Source organism: Geotrypetes seraphini, chromosome 6, assembly GCF_902459505.1.
Source record: "Geotrypetes seraphini chromosome 6, aGeoSer1.1, whole genome shotgun sequence".
Taxonomy (NCBI): Eukaryota; Metazoa; Chordata; class Amphibia; order Gymnophiona; family Dermophiidae; genus Geotrypetes; species Geotrypetes seraphini.
Genome location: NC_047089.1, coordinates 201,197,651 through 201,218,985, shown reverse-complemented (window position 1 = coordinate 201,218,985; position 21,335 = coordinate 201,197,651). Strand labels below are relative to the sequence as shown.

At 43.3% G+C, this 21,335-nt stretch overlaps 1 protein-coding gene across 5 annotated transcripts in view; it reads right to left on the bottom strand.

Annotated features, from left to right (window-relative positions):
* The window catches only part of BNIP3L (BCL2 interacting protein 3 like), a 52,580-nt gene that overhangs the window by 19,875 nt on the left and 11,370 nt on the right, over positions 1–21,335 (bottom strand). For all 5 annotated transcript variants that reach the window (XM_033949476.1, XM_033949480.1, XM_033949479.1 and 2 more), the window contains exons 3-4: positions 14,147–14,327; positions 6,395–6,464 (exon numbers count right to left, since the gene is read on the bottom strand). In XM_033949476.1, the coding sequence (XP_033805367.1) occupies positions 6,395–6,464; positions 14,147–14,327 (251 nt within the window). The remainder of the gene's footprint in view (positions 1–6,394; positions 6,465–14,146; positions 14,328–21,335) is intronic.

Sequence of the window (21,335 nt, the reverse complement as noted above, 5' to 3'; positions counted from 1 at the left end):
GTTCATTCTCATTTCATTCTTGATGGTATCAAGCCAACAGGTCTTTGGTCTCCCCCTTTCCGAGATGCTCCTCCTTTTCTAGTGAATTCGCCCTCATCACATGTCCAAAATAGGAAGAGTGTGTGACGTAGTGGTTAGAGCTACAGCCTCAGCACTCTGAGGTTGGGGGTTCAAACCCCACACTGCTCCATGTGATCCTGGGCAAGTCACTTAATCTTCTACTGCCCCTGGTATGTTTGATAGACTGTGAGCCCGCTGGGAGAGATAGGGAAAATGCTTGAGTACCTGATTTATAACCTGTTCTGAGCTTCTTTGGAAGAACAGGCTAAAAAATTGAATAAAGAATAAATAAATAGGTCAGTTTCTGTCTAGTAATCTTGCCTTCCAGGGATAATTCTGGGTTTACATGATCAAGAACATCTTTGTTGGTGATCCTAGCTAGCCATGGGATTTGTAGAAGTCTTCTCTAGCACCTCAGCTCGAAGGCATCGATTTTTCTTCTATCTGCTTTCATCCATGTCTCGCAGCCATATATCGCAATTGGGAACACAATGACAGTGATCAGTCTTTGTTTGATAGAAACATGATGGTAGATAAATTTTAGGCCAAATGGCCCATATAGTCTGCCCAACCTCAGTAACCATTATCTTTTTCTCTCTCCGAGAGATCCCACATGCCTATCCCAGGCCCTTTTGAATTCAGACACAGTCTCTGTCTCTACCACCTCTTCTGGGAGACAGTCTGTTCCATGCATCTACCACCTTTTCTGTAAAAAAAAAAAAAAAAAAATCTTTCCTTAGATTACTCTGGAGCCTATCACCTCTTAACTTCATCCTATGCCCTCTCATTGCAGTTTCCTTTCAAATGAAAGAGACTTGACTCATGCACATTTACATTATGTAGGCATTTAAATGTCACTATCATATCTCCCCTCTCCCGCCTTTCCTCCAAAGTATACAGATTGAGATCTTTAAGTCTGTCCCCATATGCCTTATGATGAAGACCACATACCATTTTAGTAGCCTTCCTCTGGACCAACTCCATCCTTTTTATATCTTTTTGAAGGTTCGGCCTCCAGAATTGTACACCAGGGGCAATACCTCCTTTTTCCTACTGGCCATACCTCTCCCTATGCAACCTAGCATCCTTCTAGCTTTTGCCGTCACCTTTTCAACCTGTTTGGCCACATACAATCACACCCAAGTCATTAAATAACTTTTAAAATCAAGAGTTCAGAACTGTGCTTCTTATTTGCTGTTACAATTACTAACAATCACAAGTATTCAGGTCCATCTACAATTATCACATCCAAAATTTAGGAAAGATTTGAAGGTTTTCCTGTTTGAGAATGCTTTCAAGATCACCTCTTTCCTGGGGCTGTAGTATCTGGAACTGACTGGCACATTGTACCTATATGATTATACTTTTATGGATGTTTGTATGTCTGTGTTACACCCTGACAAATATGTATCATGGATGATATGAAGTAAGCTTAACTTTTACATAAGAACATAAGCAGTGCCTCTGCTGGGTCAGACCAGAGGTCCATCATGCCCAGCAGTCCGCTCACACGGCGGCCCATCAGGTCCAGGACCTGTATAGTATTCCTCTATCTATACCCTTCTATTCCCTTTTCCTTCAGGAAATCATCTAATCCCTTCTTGAACTTCAATACTTTACCTTGTCCTATCACGCCCTCTGGAAACGCATTCCAGGTGTCCACCACCCGTTGGGTGAAGAAAACCTTCCTAGCATTGGTTCTGAATCTGTCCCCTTTTAATTTTGCCTAATATCCTCTCGTTCTTGTAGATTTTTAAAGTTTGAAGAATTTGTCACTCTCCACTTTCTCTATGCCCTTCATGATCTTGTAAGTCTCTATCATATCCCCTCTAAGTCTCCGCTTCTCCAGGGAAATGAGCCCCAGTTTCTCCAGTCTTTCAGTGTATGAAAGGTTTTCCATATCTTTTATCGCTCTCTTCTGAACCCTCTCGAGGATTGCCATATCTTTCTTTAGATACGGCGACCAATACTGGACGCAGTACTCCAGTTGCAGGTGCACCATCGCCTGATACAGCAGCAGGATAACTTCTTTCGTTCTGGTTGTAATACCCTTCTTGATTATACCTAGCATTCAATTCGCTTTCTTAGCGGCCGCTGCGCACTGTGCCGACGGCTTCATTGTCTTGTCCACTATTACCCCCAAGTCCCTTTCTTGGGTACTCTCACTCAATAACAGCCCTCCCATCTTGTAGCTGTATCTCGGGTTTCTGTTTCCTACATGCAAGACTTTACATTTTTCTACATTGAACTTCATCTGCCATCTCGTCGCCCACTCCCCTAGTTTGTTCAGGTCCCTTTGTAAATCCTAGCCCCACTAAATAGTTTGGTGTCGTTTGTGAATTTTATTATTTCACACTTTGTCCCTGTTTCTAGATCATTTATAAATACATTGAATAGCAGCGGTCCAAGCACCGACCCCTGCAGAACACCACTCATGACCCTCCTCCAGTCCGAGTAGTGGCTCTTCACTCCTACCCTCTGCTTCCCACCCGCCAACCAATTCCTGATCCATCTGTGTACATCTCCATCTACCCCATGGTTCTTCAGTTTCTGAAGTAGGCATTCATGGAGTACGTTGTCAAAGGCTTTTTGGAAGTCTAAGTATACGATGTCTATGGGATCCCCTTTGTCCATCCATTTGGTAATTCCTTCGAAGAAGTTCAATAAGTTTGTTAGGCACGATCTTCCCTTGCAGAAGCCATGTTGGCTTGTTTTCATAAGTTTATTCCTTTCTAGATGCTCCTCGATGCTATCTTTTATCAGTGCTTCTGTCATTTTCCCTAGAATCGAGGTCAGACTTACCGGTCTGTAGTTCCCCCGGTCACCTCTTGATCCCTTTTTAAAGATGGGTGTAACATTGGCTATCTTCCAATCCTCCGGGATCACACCTGTTTTCAAGGATAGGTTACAAACTTGCTGTAGTAGTTCCGCTATTTCCTCCTTTAGCTCTTTCAGTACCCTAGGGTGGATTCCATCCGGACCCAGTGATTTGTCAGTTTTTAATTTTTCTAACTGCCTGTGGACGTCTTCAAGGTTTACTTCTATGGATGTTAATTTTTCTGCTTATTCTCCTTTGAAGATTTGTTCAGGTTCCGGTATGTTGGATGTGTGTTTTCATTTGTAAATACTGATGAAAAGAACGTGTTTAGTCTTTCTGCCACTTCTTTCTCCTCCTTCACCACTCCCTTCCTATCTCCGTCATCCAGCGATCCCACCTCCTCCCTAGCCGGCTGCTTCCCTTTAATGTATCTGAAGAACGGTTTGAAATTTTGTGCTTCCCTGGCTAGCCTCTCTTCATATTTTCTTTTTGTTTTTTTAACCGCGAGGTGACATTCTTTTTGATACTTCCTGTGTTCTTTTCAGTTCTCCTCGGTTTTACCCTTTTTCCATTTCTTGAATGAATTCTTATCACCTATTGCTTTCTTTACTTCTTTAGTTATCCAAGCCGGGTCTTTGGTTCGGCTCTTTTTGCACCCTTTTCTGAATCTGGGGATATACAGATTTTACGCCTCGCTCACCGTGTCCTTGAATAAAGACCAGGCTTGCTCTACAGTCTGCCAATTCTTTGAGCTGTTCCTAAGTTTCTTCCTTACCATTACCCTCATCGCTTCGTAGTTTCCTTTCTTGAAGTTGAAAGTTGTTGCTGTGGTTCTCTTTCCTTTCGATATTCCTACTTCAACTTTGAACTTGATCATGTTGTGATCGCTGTTTCCCAATGGTCCCATTACTTCCACTTCCTTTGCAGGTCCTCTTAGCCCATTAAGGATTAGATCCAGAGTAGCATTCCTTTTTGTCTGTTCTCTGACAAGCTGATCCATGAAGCAGTCCGGTATAGCCTCCAGGAATCTGGTCTTCCTTGCGCATTTTGAGTTTCCAAGACTCCAGTCTATCCCGGGATAGTTGAAGTCTCCCATAATAATCGTGTTACTGCTTTTGCATTCTCGTTTCATCTCGGCTTCCATTTCTTTATCGGTAGCTTCGGTTTGCCCAGGTGGACGATAGTACAGGCCCATCTTGATCTCTGGCCCTTTCCTTCCTGGTATTTTAACCCATAGCGATTCCAATTTGTTGGTCGTCGCTGCTGTGTCCACTCTGGTCGAGTATATGCTTTCTTTTATGTATAGGGCTATTCCTCCTCCTTTCTGACCTGACCTGTCTTCACGATAGAGTTTGTACCCTGGCATTCTTTTTCATTTTCCATTTCTTATTAATTTATTTTATTATGTACACCACTCTGTGATGCTTGCAGGAAGAGTAGTATATAAAATTTTAATTAAACCATAATAATGCTGTTCAGGTGCCTTGATCTTCTCCCAACCGAATGCAAACTTATAACATAACATATCCCGGATAGCAACTTGTAGAACTTTTTCTTAACAGTTTAAAATGATTGAAAGAAAGTTTCTTCTTTCATGTATCACATATATGAGGGATGTACTGAAAGTAATGCAAAAGTGGGCATAACTTTCTTATTAACCGATGTGGGTTGTTCAAATTGCACATGTTGGCAGAGTAACTCTTCCTCGATACATGTGTTTCAGAATCTTTTCTTCATTGCAGGTGAATAATGGATTCCAAGCAGAAGCAATGTGCAATCATTAAGTTCTTGACAAAGGAGGGGTGCCGGCTGTCTGACATCCACAGAAGACTACAGAATGTTTACAGCGATGGCACCATTGACAAGAGTAATATGCAGAGATGGATGAAGAAGTTTAAAGAAGGGAAAACCAGCACTGAGGACAAACCACACAGTGGGAGACCATCAACTGTGACCACGGACACAAATCGTCAGTGAGTGGACAAACTGATTTGTGCAGACAGACGTCACAATCCGTGAGCTTGCTGCACAACTGGATTGTGGTCACAAAGCTATACAGAAGATGGTGGAAAACTTAGGGTATCAGAAAGTATGTAAAAAGTGGGTACCTGGCAACTGACACCTAATTTGAAGGAGAGAAGAGTGGAAGTCTGCTCTGATCTGCTGGAAGCATTTGAAGCTAATGAAGAGACTTTTTTTTCCAATCTGGTGACAGGGAATGAAGCATGGGTGTATCTTTAGGACCTGGAAATGAAGAATCAGACCATGGAACGGCATCACATCTCTTCTCCAAGGTCTAAGAAGTTCAAAAGCCAGAGATCAGCACAGAAAGTCATGGTGACTGTTTTTTTGGACAACTAGGGCATCATTCATGATTTTCTGGAACATTTCCATACCTTGACCAGCAAGTGGAACACTGATACACTCAAGAAGCTTAGAGACGCCATTAAGAGGAAGATATCGAACAAGAATCTGGAAATGATCCACATTCATCATGACAATGTACAACCAGACACATCTTTGGCAACAAATCAAGCGATTGGCAAATTGGGCTAGTCAGTGGTCCCCCATCCACTGTACAGCCTGGATTTGGCACCCTCAACTTCCATCTGTTTGGTCCAATGAAGGACAGTCTCTGGGGAAAACAATTTTATTACACAGATAAGGTGAAAGTGGCTGTGAAGAAGTGGGTACAACAGTGCATACCTGAATTTTTTCAGAGGATTTGGGAGTTGGGTTCAACGATGGTACAGGTGCATCTCTTGTGATGGAGACTATGTTGAGTGGTACCGTTGTATAGAGGAAGAGTTACTCTACTAACATGTCAACTTGAATGACTGATGTTGGTTAATAAAAAATAATTATGCCCACTTTTGAATTGCTTTTGGTGTAGCCCTCATATCTCCTTATACAGAAAAAGGCAGTGGTTTATATCAGAGTGATCAGTGAGTGCATGTGCAGTTTGTAAAGTGTGGAGTACCATATACAGTCCAAACAAATGGTGATACCAACAAAAATACAGCAGGTGGGAGCCTAGACTGTTGCTGCTGAACTGGGGCAGACTCTGGAAGACCAGCAAAGAGGGAGACCAAACCCTGCTGGCTAAAGCAGCAGTGACTTTTGCAATAATAAAAGGCCAAGTTGTAAGGAAGCCCATGATGTACCAGTAAACTGAGTACTGCAATTGTTGGGACTGAGGTTGGGAAGAAAAGGAACAGAACCACAGAGGTGAGAGAAGGAAAAGGTGGGAAAGAGATGAACAAAGATACTGGAACATACAAGGAGGAGAGAGTGGGGCTTCTCGCATGCTTCCTACCCTGCAACCAATTACATAAACATGCTACACACATCTGATCACTCCCACTGCAAGAAACCACACATTAATACAGACCTACTATCCACTATGCCTATTTGTACTGCACACACACCCCACCGTCTATTTTCCCATCACTGTAAGGTCAACATTACCTTTTTTTTTTTTTTTTTTTAATATTAGTTGCCTAATACATACAGTACCTGAGAACTGTTGTCTCTGCTAGTGTGCATATCCACATCAAAAGTTATCTGTCCTTCCTCGGGAGAGGGGCTGGAAAGATATAATGTAAAAATTTAGTACCAGTAGCTATTCATAGACTTTATAGCTATTTATAGATTTGATGTTTATACCATGTTTTTTGTATAGGTGTGAGGCCCACATTTATGATGACAAGTGGATTCAAAAGACAATGAACAAAAGAGATGGCCCTATCCACAAGCAAGTCCATTCCGAGTGCTTTTTGAGGACAAATCACTTTTTTAGATTGCAATTTACAACTGATTTTTTTTTAAGTCCTCAAAGAAGTTCATCACAATTTTTTGGTATAATCTTAGCTTCTTCTTTTTTTTAGCCTCAGGTTTTAAATACAATGAAAATTTTATTGTAATTCAAATAAAATGTATCTCCCTCCCCCAAAGGCACTTGTTAAGACTTTATCTGATATTTGTGAACTATTTATTTACAATCCAGATCAGCTTCTTACTAGTTTTCCACAACCTGGGGGGGAGGGGGGTTCCTTGCTACAGCCACTCAATTGATCACGGCAGGGAGATTTATTTTCTGCGATCAACTCAGCGGTCGCATCTATTTGAAATGTAGGCCCTTCAGACATCTATCGCGGCCCTAGGGAGATGCCTAGAGCTGCTTAAGTTCACCCAAGGCAACTTCCGGGCAAAACCACGCCCATGCCCAGCCTTGGGCAAACTTAAGTGTCTCGATGCATCTCCCTTAACAGCAGGTAGGGAGGGAAGGGAGGGGCATGCGGTAATACTACAGTTAGCTGACAGCCAGAATAGGACCCGACACTTCACCTTGGCTCACCACCCCACTGAGCCACGAGGATTTAAGGTGGACCCGTGGAGACGCCAGCGCTAGGTTTGGGAGGGCGAATGAGTGTACAGCTGGACAGCACTAGAATATGAACCCTCGGTTTATATTCGAGCTAACATTTTCCTCCCGTTTTTAGGGGAAAAATGTTATCTTGATTTATATTTGGATCAGTTTATATTCAAGTATATACGGTAAAGCACATTTGCTTACCATAACAGGCGTTATCCAGGGACAGCAGGCAAATATTCTCACTGATGGGTGACATCACTGATGGAGCCCTGATATGGACCACTTTAAAAGTACATCGCCAATTTAAGTCTTTAGAAAGTTCGGAATAGCCCACACCATGCATGCACGAGTGCCTTCCCGCCCGACGTAGGCGTGCAGTCCCTTCAGCCAGCTAAGAAGTCAACCCGGGGAGGTGGTTGGGTTGTGAGAATATCTGCCTACTGTTCCTGGATAACACCTGTTACGATAAGTAACTGTGCTTTATCCCAGGACAAGTAGGCAGCATATTCTCACTGATGGCCTCCAAGCTAACAAGAATGGGATGGTGGGAGTGTTGGCCTTTAGGAAAATAAATTTTGCAATACAGATTGGCCGAAGTGCCCATCCCGCCTGGAGAAAGACTCCAGACAATAGTGAGAAGTGAATGTATGAACTGAGGACCAGGTGGCAGCTTTACAGATTTCCTCAATGGGAGTAGATCTAAGGAAAGCTACAAAAGTTGCCATAGCTCTGATTTTGTGGGCTGTGACACAACTCTCCGGTTCCAGTTCAGTCTGAGCATAACAGAACAAGATACAGACAGCCAGCCAGTTGGAAATCATTCTCTTGGAAACAGGATGCCCCAACTTGTTCGGATCAAATAAAATGAAGAGTCGGGGAGAAGTATGATGAGGCTTTGTCCTGTCGATGTAATAGGCCAAAGCCTGCTTACAGTCCAGAGTATGCAAAGCGGTTTCTCCTGAATGAGAATGAGGCTTAGAAAAAAAAATACTGGCAGAACAATTGACTGATTGAGATGAAACTCTGTGACAATTTTTTTTTTTTACAAGTAAAGTAAAAAAGAAAGAAATGACTGAAAAGTCAAGAAAAAAAACTTCGAGAGCGGGAAGGCAGCATAAAATAAAATTTTCAACGACCATTGAAACGTGACTTCTTAGCTTTGCGGAAACTAAGAAACTGAAGGGACTGCGCGCCTACGTCGGGCAGAAAGGCACTCGCGCATGTGCGGTGCAGGCTATCGTGAACTTTCTAAAGACTTCAAATGGCGATGCACTTTTAAAGTGGTCCATACCGGGGCTCCGTCAGTGACGTCACCCATCAGTGAGAATATGCTGCCTGCTTGTCCTGGGATAATACTACTTATCATTTCTAAAGCATTACTAGACATTTAGTACTTACAAATGGGGAAAGTGTTTCTGATGTTATAGTGGATGATCATCTGGGATCTAGTGGTCACCGGATGATATGGTTTAATACTATATTAAGATAGGTGTAAAGAGGATTCATTCAAAAGTGAAGGTAGACATCAAAAAAGCTAACTTTATTCAGATGGGGGATTATGTCAAATTTTGTCTGAATGGCAACATCCAGAAGGAGGAAGAAAGCAGTGGGCAAAACAGAAAGAAGTTACTGTAAGAGCAACAAACCATTTTGTTAAGGAAACTAAGAGGAAAAAGTCTGCTTTGGTTCTGAAAAGTAGTAGCTGAAAAGCTAAAGAAAGAGGTTAGCCGTCATAACCTACAAAAGATTGCAGAAAGAGAAAGATAGGCAAAAATGCCTGGAAATGTTAAGAGAAGCTGGCAATAGTAGTGAGGAATGCAAAGATGCAAACGGAAGAAAGAAAAAAAATAGCTAACATGGTAAAACAGGAGGTCAAGACATTTTTTAGATATGTTAGTGACAGGAGGAAGTGCAAAGGTGGCACTGTGAGGCTCAAAGTTGAAAGGGAGGAAAATGTAGAAACTGATAAAGATAAGGCTGAATTGCTAAACAAATATTTCTGTTCTGTGTTCACAGCTGAAGAGCAGGAAGTAGGACCTTAGAAAACAAACACAAATAGAAATAGAGGTGTGGTAGACCCTGAATGATTTTCAGAAGACTGAGTTCGTGAGGAGCTAGCTAAAACTAAAGGTAGACCACTCAAAGTGCCCCTACCTCCAATCCCCCTTTCACTCTCCCCCCAGACATGGAGTTCTTCTATGACAAGGTTCACAAGATTTACCCTAAATTCTCCACCAAGTCACACCTCCCCCCCTTCCACTCTTGCCACCTTTTCTGAAATCACTTTAGAGGAAACTGCACATTTTCTCTCCTCCTCCAAACCCACTACCTATTCCTCTAATCTGATTCCCATCCACCTATTTAGCATTATCTCTCCTGCTGTCATCCTTCCTATTTGTGAAATCCTCAGCCTATCATTGCTGCCTGGATGTATCACCGCCATCTAAAACTGAATATGGCTAAGACTGAACTCCTTATCTTCCCGCCTAAGCCCACTTTCCCTCTCCCCCCCCCCATTCTCTCTCTCTGTGAACAACTCTCCCTTCCTCCCTGTCTCATCGGCTCATAACCTTGGGGGTCATCTTTGACTCCTCTCTCCCCTTCTCCGCTCAGATCCAACAAACTGCTAAAGCTGGTCGCTTTTTCCTGTATAATATTACAAAAATCTGACCTCTCCTTTCTGAACACTCTACCAAAACATTTATCCACACACTCATCACCTTTCGCTTGGATTGCTGCAACTTGCTTCTCTCAGGTCTTCTGCTTAACCATCTCTCTCCCCTTCAATCCATGCAAAATTCTGCTGCATAATTTATATTCCATGAGAGCCGTTATGCTCACATTACCATATATACTTGAATATAAACCGGGATTTTTGGGCCCAAAAATTGGCCCAAAAATGGGGGTCCCGGTTTATATTCGAGCCAATGCCCCCTTCCCAGAATTATTGCAGGCCACCGCGAGAGACAGTAAGGAAGTTACTCAGCACCAAGCAGAGCGCCAAATCGCGCTCCTGCTTGTGCTGCTCAGCGCCGAAGAAACAATCACAGAGCAGCCGGTTAGCAGCGGGCCAGGAACTTGGAAAGTTTGCTCCTCCCCGCTGCACCTCCACCGGGGATCGGCAGATGAGGTACGAGGCTAAGGCAGGGAGGGGGGCAGGTTTGGTTCTTTGCATATGATACCAAAATCTGCAATAGGGTAGATACCCCTGACGGTGTGGAGAACATGAAGAAGAACCTAGTGAAGCTTGAAGAATGGTGCAGAATTTGGCAGCTTTTAATGCTAAGAAATGCAGGATCGTGTATCTGGGCTGCAAAAACTCAAGGAAATGGTACAGTTATAGGTGGTGAAGAACTTTTGTGCACAAAAGAGCAGGACTTGAGTGTGATCGTATGTGATGATCTTAAAAGTGGCAAACAGGTAGAAAAGGCAATGATGAAAGCTAGAAGGATGCTTGAGTGTATAGGAAAAGGAATGGCCGGTAGGAAAAAGGAAGTAATGATGCCCTTGTATAAGACTCTGGTGAGACCTCATTTAGAATACTGTGTTCATTTCTGGAGACTTCACCTTCAAAAAGATAACAGGATGAAGTTGACCCAGTGGATGGCCACAAAATGGTCAGTGGTCTTTGTCAAAGCGCATATCTCAATATGTTCATTGAAGGAAAGGCAGGAGAGGGGAGCTATAGAAATATTTAAATACCTACATGGCATAAATGAACATGACAAGAAATCTCTTTCAATTAAAAGGAAACTCTGGAATGAAAGGGAATAGGATGAAGGCGAAAGGGAACAGATTGGACCTAACCTCAGATTGGACCTAACCAGTGTTCCCTCTAAGGATTGATGAGGTGTGTGCAAAAAAAAATATGCATGAGCGACAAATTACATACTCCACAAATTTATGAGCAGGCGCAGAGGACGCATTTTTAAACAAATGTAGTTTATCCTTGTACTCCTTATGTAATTTTAATCATCTATGGATATGTTTGTATGTTTATTGTTCAAATGGTTTTATTTATTTCCCAAAATTTATTTTTGTTATACACATTGAAAATATTTGATATTGCGTTTAAATCAAAATCTCAATAAACTTGAAACTTGAAACGAGTGCCCATGAGATTGTGGGAGGGTTAAATACTCAAAACTTAGAAGAATAACAATTTACTTAAAGTTTTTGCTTCGCCAGCTTTCTGGTATCTTTACATAATGCAGTGGTGTACCTAGCATATGTAACACCCGGGGCCCATCATTTTTTGGCACCCCCCCCCCCATCTGTACGAAAAACGTGATTTTTAGTAACAAGCCACACGTCACACATGAGTACCTAGGAAAAGGCAGCATCTTACATATTGCAGTGAACAGTACATCAATACACCCATTGTAAAACTAAACAAGCCAGACCAGCACAGATCAATCCTACACCGTCAATCCTAACAGAAAACCATGTCTTTCGAACACACAGAACACAGAAAACAGCTTCGCCTAGTAAGGAATATGTAATCACAAACTAACCCCTCCCTCTTTTACAAAACTGTAGTGTGGATTTTAGCTACGGAGGTAACAGCTCTGATGCTCATAAAATTCTGAGCATCAGAGCTGCTACCACCAAGGCTGGTGCTAAAAACGCTTCACAGTTTTGTAAAAGGGGGGATAAAATAAAAATACATAGACAAAGGTTAAATTGAACCAGCAAGAAGCTGGACTCTGCATACAATGCTTCACAGAAACAGTGACACATGTCTCCTAAAGCAATAAATAAATAGAAATTTTTTTCTACCTTTGTCTTCTGTGGTTTCTCCTTTCCTCATCTTCTTGTAACTCTCTTCCTTCCATCCACTGTCTGCCGTCTCTCTTCCCCTATATGGCATCTTCTCTCCTTCTATGCCCCTTCCAGAAACTGTATGCCTCCCCCTTCCATCTCTCCTTTCACCCCATTGGTCTGGCATCTCTCTCCTCGCCTTCCCTCTCCCACACCTCTCCTCATAGTCTGGTATCTCCCCTTCCCTGATTCTCTGGCATCTCTCTCCTTTCCTTTTCTTCCATCTTTCGCTCCCCCTCCATGCTCTCACATCTCCCCCTTCCTTTTCCCTTAGACTGGCATACCTTCCTCCTACGCTCCAAGCCCTGGCATCTCCTTTAATTCCCTCCCTCACTCCAGACTTCCTCGCACCTTCTCCCCTCCCCCTTTGGATCGCTATTATTTTAAATGTTATAGCCGCGGAGCTGTATCCATCAGTGGAGATGTCTAACCTCGGCCTGCCCCGGAACTCTTACTGCAGCAGCCGCCCGTCTAGGCAGGAACAGGAAGTCACTGTTGCAGTAAGAGTTCCGGGGCAGGCCGAGGGTAGACATCTCCACTGATGGATACAGCTCCGCGGCTATAACATTTAAAATAATAGCGATCCAAAGGGGGAGGGGAGAAGGTGCGAGGAAGTCTGGAGCTGCAGGGCCGACATTAGAGGGAGTAAGAGTTGATGGTGCCGCAGGGTCCCGCGGGGGGGGGGGGAGGAAGGAAGGAAGAAGAGGAACCGAAGCATGGCAATTGTGGGGAAGTGCAATCCCCCCAATGCGTCCCCTTACCTTACCTCCCCTTACCTTTGCGACGCGTGTGTGCGCTGTGAAGAGAAACTTGTGCGCTGCGATGTAATATTTTGTGCGCGAGCGCATGCCAGCGCAGCTTAGCGGGAACACTGGACCTAACCTCAGATAATACTTCTTCATGGAATGGGTGGTGCCTGCGTGGAATGGCCTACCAGTGGAGATAATGGACACCAAAAATATATTTGAATTCAAGAAAGCTTGGAATAAGTACATTGGATTTCTATGGGAGAAGAAGGGATAGGAGATGGCAAGGATAGGTAGGCTATATGTAGGCCATATGGTCTTTATCTGCCTTCATTTTTCTGTTCTATGTTAAAACTATTTCATTATGAAATAATTAGAAACAGAGGTTAAAGCCTTGTTCATAAGTATTTTGTATTGTTCTAATGTTTTATATGTTGATCTATTGCAGTGTTCTTCAAGAGAACTAATAGCAGCTCCACAGACACCTAGTATGCTTCCTAAGTCTGCGGTCAATGCAGAAAGCTGCGAGGCTTCTACTGTGAAATGTACAAACAAATTCCACAACTATGCAGTAAGCAATGAGTATGCTAATTACTGATACATTAAAAATACAGCAGTAATCAGCAGCTTATTGTAAAATATCCCCTTTCCTGTCAGTACATGAGTAGTGGTTGGCTCATGTACCGAGAGGAAGGGGAACATAAAAAAGAAAGCAAGCAAGCAAGCCACAGAGGTGCAAATCATCTGCATGCAAACTCATCGACTCAGTCGCTCAGTGAGTGATTGAGTCGGTGCACAGACCCTGACAGCAGTGACAAGAGAAGCAGCTTGAGGCGACTGAGCCAATCAGGGCCTTAGGTCCCTCCCCGTGCATCACATGATGTACCAGGGAGGGGCCTAAGGCCAACATTGTGCAGGAGGTGGCCAGAAGAGCAGGAGGGTCTAACTGGGAACCCCTCCTGCTCCCAACATAAAGATACGAGAGAGGGTGCTGATGGGGGAAATGATGACAGGGGGGTGCCCGATGACAAGAGGGAGTAGGCATCCCTCCTGCTGGGTTCTTCGGGGTGGAGGGCCTTCATATAAGGAGGAAGTGGGCATCCCTCCTGCCATCTTTTGGGGGTTTGGGTGGTTCGGCGCAATTGTCGGGGGGAGGGGGCGCAGGATTGTCATCGGGTTGTCGGGAGGGCTGTCGTCGTCGGTGGGGGATTATTTTCATTGGGGGGAGGACAGATATTTAGTGAATTGGGGCCATAGTTAGATTCTGTAAGTTGTTGAGATAAACTGTACAGAAAACAAAATTAAACAATTCTGCATCTTTCTTACCTGTTACAGTGTGAACTACTTCTTGAACTACTCTGTCCAGACTCGTGTTGGGCATCCAGAAGAATCTTCTCCATATCTCCATTATGGATAGAAGAGGAGGAAGGGACATGCTCAAGACCTCCATTTCTCCCATTACCATTATCATTGTTGTTGCTATTCATCTGTAGCTCCACCCAAGAACCTGTTCAACAGATGAGACAGTAAACAGATGAGAGGCTAGTTATCAGTTACATGATATAGCAAGAATGCGGCCTTGCTGCATTAAGATAAACTACAGAAAAGAATACAAATATAGAAGCATGTTTATGGTCATCAAGGAAACAATCAAGTTTTCTACAACATAACAGTAAAATTTCCTTGCCTAAAACAGAAGAACACAATTATAAGTGGTTAATCTTACAAGGAAGGTCTGAGTTAGAGACTGTTATCCAAAGCAGAAATACAAAAACAATGGGTGAATAACTATCATTAGAATACAGAGAATTTTGCAAGCTTAAATGAAATTTAATTACCAATTTTTGTAGGGAAATTATAATACTGCCAACATTTGTTTCTTTCCCACTGACTACCATGTCTCTCTCTTTGCCTTGTGCCCTGGGTCAAGCCTCTCTATTCCCCTCCATTATCATGTGCAACATTTATTTCTCTCCCCCATGCACCATCTCTCCCTGCCCTCCTCTCTCCTTCATGCATGTCCCCCTCCTCTCCACCATATGTAATATTTCTCCCTCTCATGCCTTTCTACCTCTTTGTTTTCTATCTCCCTTCCTCTCCTCCACCCCAACAATTCTTCCTCTCTCCTCCCATGTGCATCATCTTTCCTCCCCTCCCCTCCCCCTGAGAAGAGCTTTCCTACCCTCCCACCCATCCCCCTGTGTAGTAGCTTTCCATCTCTCCCTCCCATCCCACTGCGCAGAAGTTTTCCACCCCCCTGTGCAGTTTTCCATCCCTCCCTCCCATCCCCTTGTGCAGCAGCACCCCACTGACCCTCCCACCATGAGACCTAACATAACTCTAGGCCTCCCAAAGCTGTAGCAGTGGCGGCCTTGTAGAGGCAGCGCTGTGAACAGGCTGATTGCAACATGCCCTGCCAGGGCTTCCTTTTGCCACTTCATCAAAGATGCAACAGAGTGCAGGGCAGGATTAATTCTCCGAGGGCCCCTAGGCACACAAGTACACTGGGCCCCCCTTTGCCCTGTCCAGCCCCCACCCCGCCCCTAACCCACACATGTCCCGCCCCCATTTATCTGTTTTCTTATTTACTTCTTTATTTCCACTTGTATTTCTTTTTTTAAAAAAATTCAAAACAAAATAAGATTAGCATACCAGTGCACAGATTTTCTTCTATGCAACCCCCAAACATCTCTGAACAAATCCCCCTTCCTTCCCTTCTACTTACTCAGGACTTTAACTCTGAACCCTTTCCATGCATATATAAAAGTGTTCAAATATTTGTAAAGCAGTAATACTATCCAAAATATAAGTCTATATTAATAACCAAGTTTATAACATCTCTCAACTGCCTCACTCTACATCAACTAACTGTAACCCATATGTATGTATAAACAACCAAATCTGTAACTCCTCTAGTACGTTCCACTCCATGTACGTTGCAACGAAATAACAAGGCAAGCAGTCTACCAAAGAATCCAACATGAAACAAAAAAAGATTGGCAGAAAATAAGGAGATTCAAATCAGGGAGTCTGATCAGCGCTGCTTTAGAAGTCAAATCACCCAGCCATTGCCTGATCCAAAGCATACGATGGGCGGCAATGGAAAATGCTGAGACTTTCCCCATGACTGATAATGTCATAGAGTGCATCTGCTACGTTGTCAATGCCCACCAGCACAAGCTGAGGCAGGGGCTCAGACTTGAGCCTAGAATAATAGGCATGAAGGAAGATATAGCTGCAGCTTTAACCCCTAAGGCTAAAGCCTCAAACTGTCTTTGAAGGACCATATACACTCTGCGGTCCTGCAGATCCTTTAAAACCACTCCATCTTCACTTGTTAGAGAAGTGCATTTGGTCACCTGGGCTACCAGGGAGTCTACCTTTGGCATGGTAAACATTTTCTAGAATTCTTGATCCATGAGATACAGTTTAGTCATGATTTTAGCTACCCTTAGGGGTCTCCTAGGTCTTTGTGACTAAGATCCTCATGTCCAGGTGCCACGGAAAAAAATGTGACCTGAGCCCAGACCCCACTAAGAAGAGATCACTTATCGGACGGGATTTGAGGAGGGCCTATCTTCAGTTTTTGAAAGAACTCAGTAATTATATCCAGTAAAGAAGAGGACTTAAAAAGTTGGCAAACAGAGGGATCCTTTCCCGATCTATAGCCAATAACTCCTGTTCCTCTGAAAGGAGGCTCTTTCTCCCTTTAGGGAAGCCTCATTTTGGGGCAACATAGCCTCTGCTTTCAGGGAGGAAGCACTCTGATTCTCCAACAAGGATTGCACGCTGGTCTGCTCACCCCCAGACCTGACTGGCATATTTTTGCCTTGTGCATAAGCCTCCCAGAGAAGATTAATGAACTCAAGTCTCCTTGTCCCTTAGGGTGAAGCAAACACCGTTTCTTGGGCTGCGAAGAATGTACACCTTTATGGTGTATAGAGCACCTTTTCCGGGTTTCTAGAAGTTATTTCAATCCCCCTGATAAGACCATTTGCCATTTTCCAACCCTAGAGGCTGGTGGAGGGGCTAAGAGCAAAGCTCCATGCCGTACGGGATGTGGTGCGAGGGCGCTCTTCAGCCACTATTCAGCATAAATAAGGCATGATACAGGGATATTAGGGTCATGATACAGGGATATTGAGGCATGATACAGGGATATTGAGGCAAAACAAAGTGTTTTAAAAAATTTTGAGTACTTAGAAGGAAAGAAAAAAATATTGGGAAATCCAAGATGGCCGCTGAATCGGGGAGAGGGAACAAAGCCCTAGCTGCAGAAACAGTCAAAACATCACCACCCCTCCATTTTCCCATAGTCTGTTACAGCCTATATTCACAGACCATGTTCTGGGGAAAAGGTACTGTAGCCTGCTTCAGATCCATGAAAGAGTAGCTGGATCTGGAAGGATTTCCTGCCTCAAGCCGCCAGTCAGCTGCCACTCCAATATCTTCGGGCTGCCAGTTGGACTGTAGTCAGATCATAGTTGGACCAAGCTTCCATCCCCTGAGCCACAACAAACGCCAAAAGGAGGTGGGGGAGCCAAAATCACAGCCGAAGGATGCTACTGATGCCTAACAGCATGTGCTCATGCTCCTGACCAAGACAAGATTGCAAGCAAAAGCTGAGAGCCCAAAACCCTGAGCTCCACAAATCTTCAGCAGGCTGGCTGCACAGATCCACAAAGGATTCACCTGTCAGCTGCAGACTAAAGTCTGCTTCTCTCCAAACAGGCTCAGTAGTTCCTTTAGTTGCATAAAAACTACGAATAACAAAAAAAAACCCACTGCAAAATAATAAAGAAATAAAGGGAGCAGATCAGCACAACACCTGCATGCTCACCTGTAGAAGGAAGAACTGAAAGGGGCAGCAGAAACAGGGAAGAAGGAGGAGCTGAAAAGTTATAATTGACACTTGCAGAATGCAAGCAGGTATTTCAACCCTATGGTTCAGCATACCATTCCTATTGCACTGGAGAAGAGAATACTGTCCAGGGCTTCCCATTCAGACAGCTCAATATGGGAGCATACGAACATAAGAACTGCCATCTCCGGATCAGACCTTCGGTCCATCAAGTCCGGCAATCCACACACGCCGAGGCTCAGCCAGATGTACACCTGGCGTAATTTTAGTCACCCATATCCCTCTATGCCTCTCATAAGGAGATGTGCATCTAGTTTGCTTTTATTTTTTATTTTATTTTTATAGATTTTTGCATTCTTACAATAATTGAATTGTACATATTATATTCAATTAATACATGAAAATTGTGATTACAAATAATTCATCTTATCATATAAAATATAACCCTCCCCTTTTTTCATTTCTTATTTCCACATAAGGAGATGTGCATCTAGTTTGCTTTTAAATCCTAGAACGGTGGATTCTGCAATAACCTCCTCTGGGAGAGCATTCCAGGTGTCTACCACTCGTTGCGTGAAGTAGAACTTCCTGATATTTGTCCTGGACTTGTCCCCTTGTCCGTGTCACATTGGACATTGTAAATAATTTTTTTTCCTGCTCTAGGGAGAGGGTCTTATGCAGCTGAATGGCCTTAATTGGCCTTCAGGGTCCCTATTCAATGGTTCTGCATAGGACAATGTTGATGTACAAAGGGCCTCAGTCATCAAATTAATGAGCTGATCTAGCTCCTCGTGCCAAACAGTTGGACCACAAAGTCATCCTCCTCAACCAGTGAGAGATCCCCTAGCTCTGTGGACTCCACCTTTTTTGGAGTGTGTTTATTACCATCCTCTGCGAGCCCCCAAGGAAACCCAGCAGGCAGGTAGAGGTCCCAGACTAAATCCCTCTCAGTTTTTTTAGTCTCTTGGCATTAAGGATCATTCCTGAACCATGATCTGACTTTTACTAGTACCTCCAGGTCTGCCTGAACAGGCTGGCAAAAAATGCTGCTGCCCACTGTGTTGAAGGTGTTTTATTTGTTTTTTTTCCTTTCTAACAATGGTTCAAGGAATAACACTGAATAGCTAATTAATCTTTTTTAAACTTTTACCTTGCTGCAAAGGTGCATCGGGGAGGGGGAGGGCCCCAGAAGGACTACTGCTAGCAAGCTACACCAAACTGAAGCCCACAGGCGAGATATCAAGACTGTGGAAAGAGAATCCTCCAAGCTTCATCTGCTGGAGGTAGAGAAATACTGGAAAATTCCAGGTTGTACCAGACTCTGTACCAGTGATGTCACAGAAACAGTTCAGTTTCTCTACCTCCATCTGTTAAATAGGGGGAACTCAACCTACTGGTCTGGACTTTACATAGCAGAATAAAAAAGGCATCCGTGTGTCCATACCTAAAGCATGACCCAAACTGCTCTATTTCTTTATTGTCTTTCCTTCTTCTACCCTAAATGCTTTACTATCATTCTCTGCTATCTGTCCAAGCATGTTTGAATTCTGCCATTATCCTGACAACCACCCCCCTCTGCTGGAAATTAATCGCAGGCATTAATCATCTTCTCACTAAAGGAGCTATTTCGCAATGGGTACAAATTGAAAACTAAACATATGACTGCTAAATTTAGAACAGAGATGAAACAGTAAATACAGTGAGAAAATGACCTGAAGAAATTTTTTAAAACATCAGTTTTCAAAATATCATCCAAATACAAAAACATACACATCTGATGAATTAAATCATTTGTGCGGGGTTATTGGCAAATATTCAGCGGCACTCTGCTGGTTCAGGATGCTGAAAACACCACAGACCGCTAAAGTGAAAGCTGGTTTTTTGTAAGCAGTTCAGGGGCAGTCAGCACTTATGCTGTCAAGTGCCAATATTCAAGATTTAATCAAGTTAAGCAGCTAAATCAGACTAAATAAACATCAGTCCTCTCTTACCCCCTCCTTTTACTAAGCTACGATAAGAAGTTTCTACCACAGTCCGGAACACTAAATACTCCGACACTGCTCCAACACTCATAGAATTGCTATGAGCGTCAGAGCAGCGTCAGAGCATTTAGGGCCCTGGGCTGTGGTAGACACCCCTACTATGGCTTAGTAAAAGGGGGAACTTAACCTACTGGAGCAGGTTATGCAGTGTCACTTAGGGCTCCTTATACAAAGCTGCGGTAGGATTTCCCTGTGGCAAATGTGGCAAAACCCATTCAATTCCTATGGACTTTGGAACATTTGCTGCAGAAGAATCGTTGCTGCGGCTTTGTAAAAGGAACCCTTAGACAGTTAAGTGCTGAATAACGGAGACACATTTGGTGATAAAATTTTTTTGCTTTCAACAAAACCACAATCACAAATGGATTGCAAAACTATTATTTTTAGTTACTGTATGTGTGAGGAGACAGAGTAATTACAAAAACTCTTAATAGAAGCCCCATGATTATTTTCATGGAGTCACTGGTCTTGTAAACGTCTCTTATTCTGATTTCACTTTAGATTATCTGACTTTTTTTTTTTAACAGCCCCTTGGATAAGCAACCATCAAATAAAACCAAAGTTTGACAACAATGCTAAACAACCAAAAGTTATAACAATGCACTTTGTTTTCTGTATTTTAATTGATCATCCACGTCTTTGGGGAAAAATGTTATAAAATCCAATGACTAAAGATTTTTTTTTAACATAAGAGAAAAAGAATCTATGTGCAAGAGCCTGCCCAGAAACTTAACATAATAAGCTATTCAGTACCACATGAATAATCCAGTGGAAGCTGCCATTATACTTGTGACTAACTTAGGTGTTGCCAGAATGCCTGGAATAAATACCTAGGCAATTATAATGTTATTCACGCTTTACAAGTCATTCAACTATCAGCTCCAGCTGACTACCTATGAAAACATACGAGGGCTGTTCAAAAAGTATCAGACCTTAATTTTTCTTGTGTAAACAAATAAAGCTAGGGAGGCATGGTTTGGTGCACGTATATAGGTGACCCTAATGCGCATGTTTGAATTTTTTACCACCTACAGAAGCTGCCAGTCGCCGGCAGACCGCTGATGTGAGCGCCATTGGATTTTCTTTTTTGACAAAATGACAGAAAAAGTTGAACAATGCTACTGCATTAAATTTTGTGCAAAACTTGGCAATTCCCAAATGGAAAGATCCGCAAGATTCAACTGGTCTTTGGGGACGAAGCAATGGGCACCACACAGATAAAGGAGTGGTACAACCACTTCAGAGATGGCTGCACATCAGTGGAGAGTGAAGCACGTTCTGGTAGGCCCTCATCACCCAGAAAGGAGATCGTCATTGACCAACTGAGGACCCTGGTGATGCAGGATCGTCGAATCACAATCAGAGAACTTGCAGACGAGGCGAGCATCAGCGTTGGATTCATTCATTCCATTTTGACTGAGGATTTGGGCTTCAGGAGAATTTCAGCGAAGTTCGTGCCAAAGCTGCTAACGATCAAGCAGAAGCAACTCCATTTGGAGATCGCACAGCACATGCTGGAAACTGTGAACAGTAATCCCAACTTCCTCAGCACAGTGATCACTGGTGATGAGTCCTGGGTTTATGGGTATGACCCAGAAACCAAGTTGATATC